The 13,515-nt window shown below is 31.2% G+C and overlaps 3 protein-coding genes across 3 annotated transcripts in view; all 3 read right to left on the bottom strand.

Moving 5' to 3' along the window:
* Positions 1-3,378: 3,378 nt before the first annotated feature.
* On the bottom strand, positions 3,379-6,329 carry LOC111689433 (polypeptide N-acetylgalactosaminyltransferase 8). The gene is made up of 3 exons (XM_023451905.2): positions 5,673-6,329; positions 4,119-4,878; positions 3,379-4,060 (listed from the first exon to the last, which is right to left on the bottom strand). The coding sequence occupies exons 1-3, from the start codon at positions 6,227-6,229 to the stop codon at positions 3,410-3,412; spliced, it is 1,968 nt and encodes a 655-aa protein (XP_023307673.2). The 5' UTR covers positions 6,230-6,329; the 3' UTR covers positions 3,379-3,409.
* A 2,096-nt stretch (positions 6,330-8,425) lies between these two features.
* On the bottom strand, positions 8,426-10,581 carry LOC111689434 (sulfotransferase 1 family member D1-like). The gene is made up of 5 exons (XM_023451906.2): positions 10,165-10,581; positions 9,331-9,460; positions 8,939-9,266; positions 8,744-8,810; positions 8,426-8,683 (listed from the first exon to the last, which is right to left on the bottom strand). The coding sequence occupies exons 1-5, from the start codon at positions 10,491-10,493 to the stop codon at positions 8,548-8,550; spliced, it is 990 nt and encodes a 329-aa protein (XP_023307674.1). The 5' UTR covers positions 10,494-10,581; the 3' UTR covers positions 8,426-8,547.
* Positions 10,582-12,370: 1,789 nt separating this feature from the next.
* Positions 12,371-13,515, bottom strand: part of LOC111689437 (luciferin sulfotransferase-like) — a 1,851-nt gene continuing 706 nt past the window's right edge. Inside the window, exons 2-5 of the mRNA XM_023451908.2 lie at positions 13,203-13,370; positions 12,815-13,142; positions 12,682-12,748; positions 12,371-12,613 (exon numbers count right to left, since the gene is read on the bottom strand). Of these exons, the coding sequence (XP_023307676.2) occupies positions 12,478-12,613; positions 12,682-12,748; positions 12,815-13,142; positions 13,203-13,370 (699 nt within the window). The 3' untranslated portion in view covers positions 12,371-12,477. The remainder of the gene's footprint in view (positions 12,614-12,681; positions 12,749-12,814; positions 13,143-13,202; positions 13,371-13,515) is intronic.

The following is a 13,515-nucleotide window of genomic DNA, read 5'->3' as shown; positions in this document are numbered from 1 at the left end:
TCTATCTATCTATCTATCTATCTATCTATCTATCTATCTATCTATCTATCTATCTATCTATCTATCTATCTATCTATCTATCTTTAAAAAAATTCGGTTAGAAAAGTAATGACAACTATTAGTTACATCTCACTAAAAACATCTGACAATTAAGAGATATATTAACACCACTTAATGAACATATTTGATTTATTTTCTAAATAATTAATTAAGTTTAAATAATGAAAATTTTAATTATTTGTCCATCAAAACTATCAATAGCGAATGACATTTACACTTATGAAATCTGAAATTGGCAACTTTTTATATTTTAAATAAACTTTAGGTAAACCAACAAATACAAAATAACCCAACAACTATACTTCAACATGTCATCAGGCAGTGTGTGCATATACTGAATATTTATTTGCAAGATTTATAACTTTTTTTTCTAAATACATACATATACTGCATGATACAGTACGTTCGTACTTAAAACTACGCAACATTTTTATTTTCAATGACAGTTCATCATTAAAGCCGTAAATAAACAAAACAAATAGACGACAAATCCAAACAGTTAAAGAAAAATTCAAATTCGTATGAATAACACAACACAGAAAACAAATTGTCATTAATTTACGAAATTTAATTTCGACAGGGTTTTTTTTCATCATTTAAATTGTATTATTAACGTTCATTTCAAAACTCACAAATAAATAAACAGCAGAAATGAATTTCAAATAAAAATAATACAAAATTTTGGATTTTTTTAAATGAAATTGTTTAAAGCGGATGTTGTTGATATTTTAAATAATGTTTTGTGTCAACATGCTTAGTGGTAGATTTGAATTGATTTAACGCTTTCATCTGCAAAAAACCACTTGAGTTTGATTTTTTTTTAAATTTCGGATGGGAGATCTGTATACTACTTTTTTGTAGAATCTAGCGCGTTTTTGGAAACAATAGTCAAAAACGTGCATTGTTTGTACGATTTAGAATGTTTATACTTTAGCATTTTATTCATTCATCCATTCATTCATTTATTCAAATAATTATTGATTCTTTAGATGATTTATGTAGTAACCCAGTGAAAAATTTAAATAAGTAAAGACGAGATTATAGACTTTACTACATACTAAAATATAGACTATACCATAGAACAGATGATAGACTATAATACAGACTATAATATAGACAAGACCACAGACTAGACTATAGACTAGACTGTAGACTAGACTATATACTAGACTGTAGGCTATAGACTTGACTATATACTATATTATAGACTAGACTATAGACTAAACTATGGACTAGACTATAGACTAGAATATAGAACAGACTATAGACTGGATTATAGACTAGACTGTAGACTAGACTATAGACTAGACATTAGAATAGACTATAGACTAGATTATAGACTAGACTATAGAGCATAGTGTAGACCAGACTATAAACTAGACTAAAGACTAGACTATAGACTAGACTATAAACTAGACTATAGACTAGATTATAGACTAGGCTATAGACTAGACTATAGGCTATACTATAGACTAGACTATATAATAGACCATAGACTTGACTATAGACTAGACTATAGACTAGACTATAGGCTAGACTATAGACTAGACTATAGACTAGACTATAGAATTGACTATAGACTAGACTATAAACTAGACTATAGACTAGACTATAGACTAGACTGTAGACTAGACTATAGACTTGACTATAGACTAGACTATAGACTAGACTATAGACTAGACTATAGACTAGACTAGACTATAGACTATAGACTAGACTATGGACTAGATGATAGCAAACTATAGACTAGACTATAGACTAGAATATAGACTAGACTATAGACTAGACTATAGACTAGACTATAGACTAGACTATAGACAAGACTATAGACTAGACTAGACTATAGACTAGACTATAGACTAGACTATAGACTAGACTATAGACTAGACTATAGACTAGACTATAGACTAGACTATAGACTAGACTATAGACTAGACTATAGACCAGACTATAGACTAGACTATAGACTAGACTATAGACTAGACTATAGATTAGACTATAGACTAGACTATAGACTAGACTATAGACTAGACTATAGACTACACTATAGACTAAACTATAGACTAGACTATAGACTAGACTATAGACTAGACTATAGACAACACTATAGACTAGAATATAGACTACACTATAGACTAGACTATAGATTACACTCAGACTTTTGTGTGACTATAGACCAGTCATATTATATCCAAACTGATCATTGAACTGAAGACTAGATTTTATTTTTACTACGACTAGCCATAGTTAAGGTTATTGCAAATATTATATAAAATCTCTGCAATTTTGTATTACCCTACTAAAACCTTAACACACCACATTTTAAACTAATACTACTAAATATATAAACAAAATAATGCCAAGGCATGCTTATCACTTGATCAGCATTGTAAATATTACTAAAACCTCATCTCATAGTTAAATAAAAACGAGGTGTGTCGTGTTAGTTTCGTAAACTTATGTCTAAACAGATTTTAGAATATTCTAATCATAAGTTGGCACTCAAGCATTTAAAAATTTCCTCTCTGTGTGTCACTAACACTCTTACAAATTGAATTTATTTGCTGCGTTGAAATCAAAACATTGTGTGCTTTGGATATCCGTCCCTGCTTTAGCCGTTTAAATCACTATTTTTTTTTTAATATTTTTATTTAACAACAATAATTATGTTTATTTTATTTATTTACAATTTTTGTTTAGTCTTATTTCTCAATTACTGATTTGCCTATGCGCTTCTAACCTATAGAGTAAGAAGAAAAATACATTGTTATTTAAACAAATCATTAGCAAATATCAGTATGGGATTTTTAACAATTCCTATAAGAGAAAAAAATATATCGAAATTAAAATGATAATTTATTACGCAAATGTATGTGTGACAATATTTGCAATCGACTTAAGTTGTACTTATTTGTTTAAGGTAAATAATTTTTTTATTTAGCTCTAATTCGAATAAATCCAAACTAAAATTTTAGCATCATATGTTAATCATGAAAATTATTCGAGAATTTTCTCAGATATTTTATAAATGATTTTTGTTAAAGACATTGTAATAGTTTTTTTTTTGATCAGAACTAGAACTGAACTAGAACTGAACTAGAACTGAACTAGAACTGAACTAGAACTGAACTAGAACTGAACTAGAACTGAACTAGAACTGAACTAGAACTGAACTAGAACTGAACTAGAACTGAACTAGAACTGAACTAGAACTGAACTAGAACTGAACCAGAACTGAACCAGAACTGAACTGAGATTAGATATAGAACTGAACTATTTTTCTTTTTATTTCATTTTGCTTTTCATCTTAATGTTTTTACAGCAATAATATTAAAATCTGCTTCTTTATTCACTCCTCAAAGAAATGATCCATGGCCGTTTGGTTAACATAGCCTATAAGCCATTTTTGTTCCTGACGGCCAAAATCACAGTAACTTACAAAAATCTTAAGACTATCTCGATCCATATCTAAACATCGTTGGTTAAAATCAGTCTTTCCCTGTACGAACATTTGAGTATTACGATCATAATACCAATATTGGTTACCACCTAAATTATGACAGGGCCACAGCCAAATGGGCGCATGAGAAGACCATGTTTGTACCTCTAAGCAGTTTTCTTGATGGCGCAGATCATGGCGAAAGCTTAAATGAAACCTTTGTGAAGCGTAGGGATATTTGAGATCAGGAGAACAGGGTTTTAGTACATCTTTTAAAATCTGTCTACGTTCGACGGAGTCCAAGTCAAGGCAGAGTTTAGGTACAGCTAGACTTTGTATGGCACCCAGAGCAAAATCGGTAGGTTTTACTGGTGGATAAGCTTTTAGGAGATCAGGAGCAATATTCTTAAGAAACCATTTAAATGGTTTGCACTTTAATTGTTTTCTAAGGAGCTTTTGTTGTTTAAGATCACCAGCATCGATAAGATTAAGCTTGGGTATATGTTCATATAGAAACTCCTTATATTCATCCATCCAGACCTCGGCCACTCTTTTATAGTTCTAAAAGAAAAAGATTATTTTTTACATTAGTTCTTAGAGCAGTTCTTCCCTTTCTTACCTTGGATATAAAGTCATCTTTTCTGCTCGTATAGTTTACCCTAAACTCAGGATCTCTGTACAAGTGACCTACTCTAGAACAGGGTACTTCTAGTAGTCTGCCACCACATAACCATATTTTAAAACTCAATTCAAATTGTTCAGCACCCCAAATCTCTAAACCATCATCATATCCCCCCAATAACCAAAAATACTTTTGGCTTATTGCGAATAAGCCGCCATTCATTATCGGATTATTATGGGGTTGTGGCTGTAAAGTTTTTTCCTCTCTCAGCAAGGGCAACTGCACGTAATTAAATTGCCAATTGAAACCTCCTCTCGAAGGCATAGAACCCTGATACTCCAAAGTATCATATTTAATAATATCTATTATGGGTGTAGTGCAAGTTTTTTCATCCTCCACAATAGGCGCTAATAAGGGAGGCAACCAATTTTCATTAACTTCAACATGAGCATCTAAAAATACTAAGACATCTCCCAGAGCTTCCTTCGCCCCTTTTAAACGTGCCCTTATTAAACCTTCTCTCTGGCTAAGATGTATTATTTTTACTAATTCGGGAAACTGACTCTCTATGTGCCGATCAATTTCCTTATTCGGTTCACTAAAGTCATCGACTAGTATGATTTCCTTAAGCAACTCATCAGGTGTTTGATTGATAATTGTATAAAGGGTTCTTAGCAATACGGTGGCTTGTTCATTGTGATAAATTATTATAATACTGCAGCTTGGTAAGTCGGCTGGATAAAGTTCTGTTTTACAGCTGGAAAAAAAATAAAACTTTACAGAGTTTGTGCTTTGTAAAAGCTCTTGATAACCTACATCGTGCAATTATGATCACAGTCTTTATTATAGAGTTGCCAAGAAGTTAGAAATTCGGAAATTTATAAAGGAATGTTTTTACTCTTACCAACTAAACTAGAACTGAAGTAAAACAGAACTAGTACAGAACTAGAACAGAACTAGAACAATACTAGAACAGAACTAAAACTGAACTAGAACAGAATTAGAACAGAACTAGAACAGAACTAGAACAGAACTAGAACAGAACAAGAACAGAACTAGAACAGAACTAGAACAGAACTAGAACAGAACTAGAACAGAACTAGAACAGAACTAGAACAGAACTAGAACAGAACTAGAACTAGAACAGAACTAGAACAGAAGTAGAACAGAACTAGAACAGAAGTAGAACAAGAACAGAACTAGAACAGAACTAGAACAGAACTAGAACAGAACTAGAACAGAACTAGAACAGAACTAGAACAGAACTAGAACAGAAGTAGAACAGAAGTAGAACAGAACTAGAACAGAACTAGAACAGAACTAGAACAGAACTAGAACAGAACTAGAACAGAACTAGAACAGAACTAGAACATAACTAGAAAAGAACTAGAACAGAACTAGAACAGAGCTAGAACTGATTTTTAACTTTACAAGAAGTGAACTGATTAAAAGTCCAGTTAAAATCCCAGCAATCTTGTTTTTTACCAACACTTTGGCATCCCTTTTACATCTTTAACTTATAAAAGACTTTTTCGCTCTGTACTCACTCACCTTTTGTGTCTGGTATCTGGTATTAAACGCTGCAATGGCAAACTCTCCGAGAGCTCAACATTAAAACCGGTTAATTGCGAACGTTTTTTATAATAATCGTATTTGTTGCTGTTGTCGTTGTTCTTTTCCTTTTGTTTGTTGTTGTTGGCATGTTTAAATTGTTTATTTTCAATCAATTTCAAGTTGTACGTGCTGTTTGTAATGGCTATTTGACCAAAATTATCTGCATTTAAAATTTTGTCTTGTGGTTGACGACTTTGAAGTTTTTTCTTATATTTTGATTTAGGTGCATAAAAGTTTTGTTGTTGCTGCTGTATTTGCTTATTGCTGTTGTTGGAACTTTGTTGCGAATGATCGCGTGTTGTTGTGATTACCTGTTGTAGCTGTAGACGTGTATGTGAGTAATTATGCCAATCACGTAGTTGTTTATTTATGTCATCTACGTGTTTCTTTGTTGTATATGTTAGACTTATATGTCTAATGTTAAAACTATTGTTTTTGCTGTTCCTATTATTATTGCTATCGTGGTTGTTGTTGTTGAAAAATGTTAACAACATTAAGTTTTGCTTATGACTGATAATGCAGTAGAAAATAATTAAACAAATACTAAAAGCACTTAGTAAAAAATAACATTTTCTGTAACGAAAACGAGAGTGTTTTAAGCGAAACATTTTTTAAGACTAAAAGAGATCGCAATGCTAAACTAAAGAGATCGTACTAATGAAAGTGAAACTGTTTAAGTTTAAAAGCTTTTTCGTTTGTTAATATTTATAGCAGCGTAAAGCTTGTGCTGTTTTAGATAGAGAGAAATACTTGTTTAGTTTTATGTTTTAAAGCTTTTTTAATAATATGTTTTAAAAACTTTAAATTTAACACCATCTCTAAAAAATGTGTAAAAGAATTAAGCAAATTCTGCTTAAAAAATTTTTAAATAAAAATATATTTTTGAATAAAAATTTCTTTTTAAATACAATTATTCTCTAAAATTTTTCAATATTTTTATTTACTGAAATACTACACAGAACTTCCTATCCTTTGATATATAATATGTTTAATTTTTGTTCTAATAAAACTATAAAACATAAATTGGTAACTACTATTCACTTCTCACTTTTGCATGTAAACGCTTGAGATAGGCCCAATTACAGTTTAAGCTTATATACTAGCTTGCAAACGAAAAATCATTCAAGAATTACTAAGTCAAAACTGCACAAGATTATTGTGTTCAATTTCGTTAACAGCTACGCTATATAAGGAAAAATTTTAAATAATTTTTATTTTTTTTTTTAAAATTCAAAATAATTTTTAATGTTTCTAATAAAAATTTACATTTATGTATAACAAAAAATTAATTTTTTATTTTTTACTATTGACATTGTCGACTTCTTTTGCATTAAAAATTGTTGACCTGTGTTATTACTTTCGCCTTAGTTCCTATGGATATATAGGAATCACATAGATTAGACCGATAAATGTACATAGACTATAGACTTAACTATAGACTTAGCTATAGATTTGACTATAAACTTGACAATAGATTAGAGTATTGACTACAGTATAGAGTAGAGTATAGACTACAGTATGAACAAGAATATAGGCTAGACTATTCTGCGACTCTATACTATGGGCTAGACTACAGACTAGATTATAATCATGTCTGTAGACTATAATCTAGACTCAAGACTAGAATAAAAACATGAATATAGACTAGACTATTAATAAGAGTATAGACTAAAGTATAAACTAGACTATAGACTACACTGTAGACTAGACTTAAGATGAGATTATAAACTAGACTACATATAGAATAGACTATAGATTAGACTGTACATTATAATATAGCCTATATTATAAACCACACTAGACTATAAGCTAGAGAATGTGCTAAACTATAGTCTAGTAAAAAAGCAAGGCGACTGACTAGTCGATGGACTAGATGATAAAGTTTTCTATAGACTAGCCTATAAAGAAAACAATAGACTTAATTATGGACTAGACTATAAAGCAGTGTAAAGCCTAGACTATAGAGTAGACTATACTACTGACTTGACTATAGACTAGTCTAAAAGCTAGACTAAGTCTATAAAACTGAACTAGAACTGAACTAAACTTGAAATAGAAATGAACTAGAACTGAACTATAACTGAACTAGAACTGAACTAGAACTGAACTAGAACTGAACTAGAACTGAACTAGAACTGAACTAGAACTGAACTAGAACTGAACTAGAACTGAACTAGAACTAGAACTGAACTAGAACTGAACTAGAACTGAACTAGAACTAAACTAGAACTGAACTAGAACTGAACTAGAACTGAACTAGAACTGAACTAGAACTGAACTAGAACTGAAATAGAACTGAACTAGAACTGAACTAGAACTGAACTAGAACTGAACTAGAACTGAACTAGAACTGAAGTAGAACTGAACCGGAACTGAACCGGAACTGAACTAGAACTGAACTAGAACTGAGCTAGAACTGAACTGGAACTGAACTAAAACTGAACTAGAACTTAACTAGAACTTAATTAGAACTGATTTAGAACTGAACTAGAACTTAACTAGAACTTAACTAGAACTGATTTAGAACTGAACTAGAACTAAATTACAACTAGGACCAAAGCTTTAGATTCTAAAGCCACTTTTACCGAACCTGATGTGATTACTCTAATGGTACGTATTCCTAATAGAAAAGACTTTATGTCACTGAAAGACATTCTCTGAAATTATTATAACAAATATTTAAAAAAAAATATAATTTTAACAAATTTTTATAAAAAAAAATTATTTACATGTTATTTGCACAAATATTTAACTTAAAATCTAAACAAAGGAACACTTTGGTGATTTTGGTAAAACCCCACATAACTAAATTTTAAAGTTGACCAAAAATATCTTCTTCCTTAAGGCCGTACTGACCCAAAAAGTCAGCTGTCCATTTATCAATTTTGGCAATCAACTCAGGGGTTAATTCATCCTTAAAAGAACCCACTATACCGCGTCTCATGAATCTAATAAAAAAATATTAAATTAAATTATCTTAAATATCATAAACTAATTCTAAAACTTACTGGAAATCTTGTTTAACACCAGGCATATTATCTTTAAGTAAATAGGTTAAATTGGTTTGTTTGTTCTCTGGAAATGATTATAAAAAGAAAACAGATAAATTTAATCTAAAGTGTTGCAAAAAAAATATCAGAACATGCTAGAATAAAAAGCAATATTTGCTTTATTAATTAAGAACAAATATAAAACTCAAGTACCTTTCATATTGCCAAATGATAAATGTTTAATAGTCTTTTCCAATTCTTCTGTCGTCAATTGAGGTCTCTCCAAGAATGTGCACAATCTTTGTAAAACACCCGCCAAATCACGTTTCATTTCTTCATAAGTGACAAAGAATATGAAGGACTCATTGCGCATTTTCCAAAAGTCCACAATGTGAGCCCAGAAATGGGTGTAAATAATTTCATTGTTCAGGAAATCATCCACATAATCATGGAAATTATCGCCGCGCCACATATCTAAATTTTTGACAAAGTGGAAGGAAGAGACAATAACGTCCTTAACATTGCGCGCTACATAGATCATCTGGAATTTAAAAAATTTAACTGTTAAACTTTATGGTACCATTTGAAGATTGCGCCTTAATTACCTTTTGTTTTTTCTCCCAGATTTGTAAGGGCACTAAATTGGCGGGCATGTGAGTTTTGATTAAACGGGGACTTGATAATTTTTTGCACATTTCAATGGGACTAGCAGTGCCAGGAACAATGCCATGGAAGCTATAGAAATTATAAAAATACATTACAATTGAACTAGAACTGAACTAGATCTAAACTGGAACTGAACTAGAACTGAACTAGAACTGAACTAGAACTGAACTAGAACTGAACTAGAACTGAACTAGAACTGAACTAGAACTGAACTAGAACTGAACTAGAACTGAACTAGAACTGAACTAGAACTGAACTAGAACTGAACTAGAACTGAACTAGAACTGAACTAGAACTGAACTAGAACTGAACTAGAACTGAACTAGAACTGAACTAGAACTGAACTGAACTGAACTAGAACTAGAACTAGAACTGAACTGAACTAGAACTAGAACTAGAACTGAACTAAAACTGAACTAAAACTGAACTAGAACTGAACTAGAACTGAACTAGAACTGAACTAGAACTGAACTAGAACTGAACTAGAACTGAACTAGAACTGAACTAGAACTGAACTAGAACTAGAACTGAACTAGAACTAGAACTGAACTAGAACTGAATTAGAACTGAACTAGAACTGAACTAGAACTGAACTAGAACTGAACTAGAACTGAACTAGAACTGAACTAGAACTGAACTAGAACTGAACTAGAACTGAACTAGAACTGAACTAGAACTGAACTAGAACTGAATTAGAACTGAACTAGAACTGAACTAGAAATGAATTAGAACTGAACTAGAACTATATCAAAATATCTATTAATTCTACTTACTCTATAAATGGACTCCTGATCATAACAGCTGCTTCTTTGGACTTTTCAAAATCTAAATTATTCAACAACAACCAGGCACATTCCTGCATCCAAGTAGTTCCACACTTCATAAATGTAACCACAAAGACATCATCTTTGCGCAGTTCAAAGTTTAAAATTTCATCAAAAACTTTATCGAAATTTTCAGGCAAAGTACACCAGGTTTCCGACCAGTTTTTCTTCAAAGGAATATTTTTGCCCTCGGTGGCATATTGTTTCATGGGATAAGGTAGGCGAGCCTTCGAAGCTTCCGAGGTAATAGCACGAGATAGTAAAACGTTTTCTGACATTTTATTCTTTAATACAATTTAAGAGATGTTCACCGTCCTAAGGTCTATGTGACACTGAACACTTTTTGTTTAGTTTTAGTCAAAAATAGTGTAAAAATTTTAAAATTTTTTTAGCTGTTTGTGCTTATCATCTGTTTTCTATTTTTACTTTAAACACTTATTTAGTTAAGATGAACGGAAACTTTGTCAAGTTTTTAACCATCTATATATCTATCTATCTATCTGTTTGTACCGGTAATATGTTTAATAGTTTGTTTACTAGTTTTATGGCTTTTGTTATCAATTAAAGAACTGTATCAAATAAAATATGTTTTATTTTTGTTAATTAGTTAAATATCGAAGAAATCTAGTAAACAAAGATGATTTGGCAAAAAATAATCAAAATGATAATAAAATAATGGAAACAAAAACAAAGAGAGAGAGATTGTATTTATGTGAGCACAAGAGAGTTGCTACAGCACTATTTGTTTTGAAAAGAGTATTAAGTACAAAAGGTTGAGTTTAATTTTCGGTTTGAATTCTCTATTTTTGAATATAAAACTGGATTTGTGAACCCAAAAAATTGCAAATTCGTATTCATTAGACGTATTGACGTGCACCCTACCCCTCGCAGCAGATAACATGATTTGGGTAAGATGTAAGTAACACCTAACTAACTAACTACCTAACTAACTACCTAACTAATTAACTAACTAACTAACTAACTAACTACCTAACTAACTAACTAACTAACTAACTAACTAACTAACTAACGAACTAACTAACTAACTAACTAACTAACTAACTAACTAACTAACTAACTAACTAACTAACTAACTAACTAACTAAATAACTAACTAACTAACTAACTAACTAACTAACTAACTGACTGACTGACTGACTGACTGACTAACTAACTAATTAACTAATTAACTATCTATCTATCTATCTATCTATCTATCTATCTATCTATCTATCTATCTATCTATCTATCTATCTATCTATCTATCTATCTATCTATCTATCTATCTATCTATCTATCTATCTATCTATCTATCTATCTATCTATCTATCTATCTATCTATCTATCTATCTATCTATCTATCTATCTATCTATCTATCTATCTATCTATCTATCTATCTATCTATCTATCTATCTATCTATCTACCTAACTAACTATCTATCTATCTACCTAACTAACTAACTATCTATCTATCTACCTAACTAACTGACTAATCTTTCCATCCCAATTTTACATCGGAGCACCGACTGGGAATTATGTTTGTTCCCGGCAGTTAATTGCCAAAATTAGAAGTGGATTTACAAGAAAAAGTTTGTTCATAGACATTTAGTCCCTAACTAACCCTATGTTTGATTTTCTGGAACTAGAAATATCAACAATTTTACTTCGGAACACCATCTGGGAAATGCAAATGTTCGACTCTGAATTCTCATAGGAACCCAGATTTCTACGAACATTAATCAACCTTATAAACGTTATTAGAAAACACGTCTAGAGAACCTGATGATTTTCTTTCTACCACATACACCTATAAATGATTCGAGTCGTCCTGATATTTAAATTAATCAGCTACAAAACTTCCTTCTATGACTGTGTGGGTTTTGAAGCGTCTGTATCCCTTTTTTGAACAAAACTTTACAACTGAAAATGTTTATACCAAATTTAATTTATAAACCATTTATTATTATAAATAAGGTCTTAATGTTGAAAAAAAATCTGAATTAAGTTCTGAAACCTTATCTGGTCGCAAATGTCATGAACAGTAATCAAAGGTCCAACACTTTGTCTCTCAAATAAGCGGCTTTTCTTTCAGTACAAAGCTCGGAATTAAGTCTTAGAGCGATTTAATCATTATTACAACCCTTATCGTTACTATATATGTAAATTATCAGTTTATTTTTAAAATATTTTCTATTTTTAAAAATGATATCACAATTAATTTACAGTTCAGAGAATCTTCTAGAAAAATAAAAAAGAAAATTTTACAATTTGCCAAAAATATCCTCCTCTTTTAGGCCCTGCTTGCCCAAAAAGTCAGCAGTCCATTTATCAATTCTGGCAATCAACTCAGGGGTTAGTTCATCCTTAAAGGAACCCACAATACCGCGGCGCATAAATCTGAAATAACAAAAAAAACGTAGCATTAAATGACTTTCCTTCTTAAGGGAAATAATACAAAAACGCACTGGAAATCTTCTTTAACACCAGGCATATTCTCCTTGAGTAAATAGGTCAAATTGGTGAACTTATTCTCTGCAATAAGAAGGAAAGTAATAGACTTATCAAATCTTAGTAATAAAATACAATTATCTATCATACTTTTCATGCTACCAAAGGACAAATGTTCCACCGTCTTCAACAATTGCTCTTGGGTTAATTGCGGTCTTTCTAAGAATGTACAAAGCCGTTGCAATACCCCCGCTAAATCACGTTTCATTTCTTCGTATGTGACAAAGAATATAAAAGGCTCGTTACGCATTTTCCAAAAGTCTACTATATGCGACCAGAAATGGGTATAAAGAATTTCATTGTTAAGAAAATCTTCAACATACTCCTGAAAACTATTGCCGCGCCACAAGTCCAAGTTTTTGATGAAGTGGTAAGAAGAAACAATGACATCTTTAACATTGCGGGCCACGTAGATCATCTGAAATTTAGGAAATTAATAATAGAAATCTTCAAAGTTATGTTGGAGTTGGTTGCTTACTTTTTGTTTTCTCTCCCAGATTTGAAGTGGCACTAAGTTAGCAGGCATATGAGTTTTGATCAAACGAGGACTGGATAATTGTTTGCACATCTCAATGGGACTAGGCGTGTCGGGAACAATACCATGGAAGCTATAAAAACAAGATATTTTAATGAAAGCGACTGTGAACTAGAACGGAACATGAACAACACACGAACTGATCATAAACTTACTAGAACTGAACTAGAACTGAACTAGAACTGAACTAGAACTGAACTAGAACTGAACTAGAACTGAACTAGAACTGAACTAGAACTGAACTAGAACTGAACTA

The sequence above is a fragment of the Lucilia cuprina genome, chromosome 5 (genome assembly GCF_022045245.1).
Source record: "Lucilia cuprina isolate Lc7/37 chromosome 5, ASM2204524v1, whole genome shotgun sequence".
NCBI lineage: Eukaryota > Metazoa > Arthropoda > Insecta > Diptera > Calliphoridae > Lucilia > Lucilia cuprina.
This window is presented reverse-complemented; position numbering and strand designations above follow the sequence as displayed.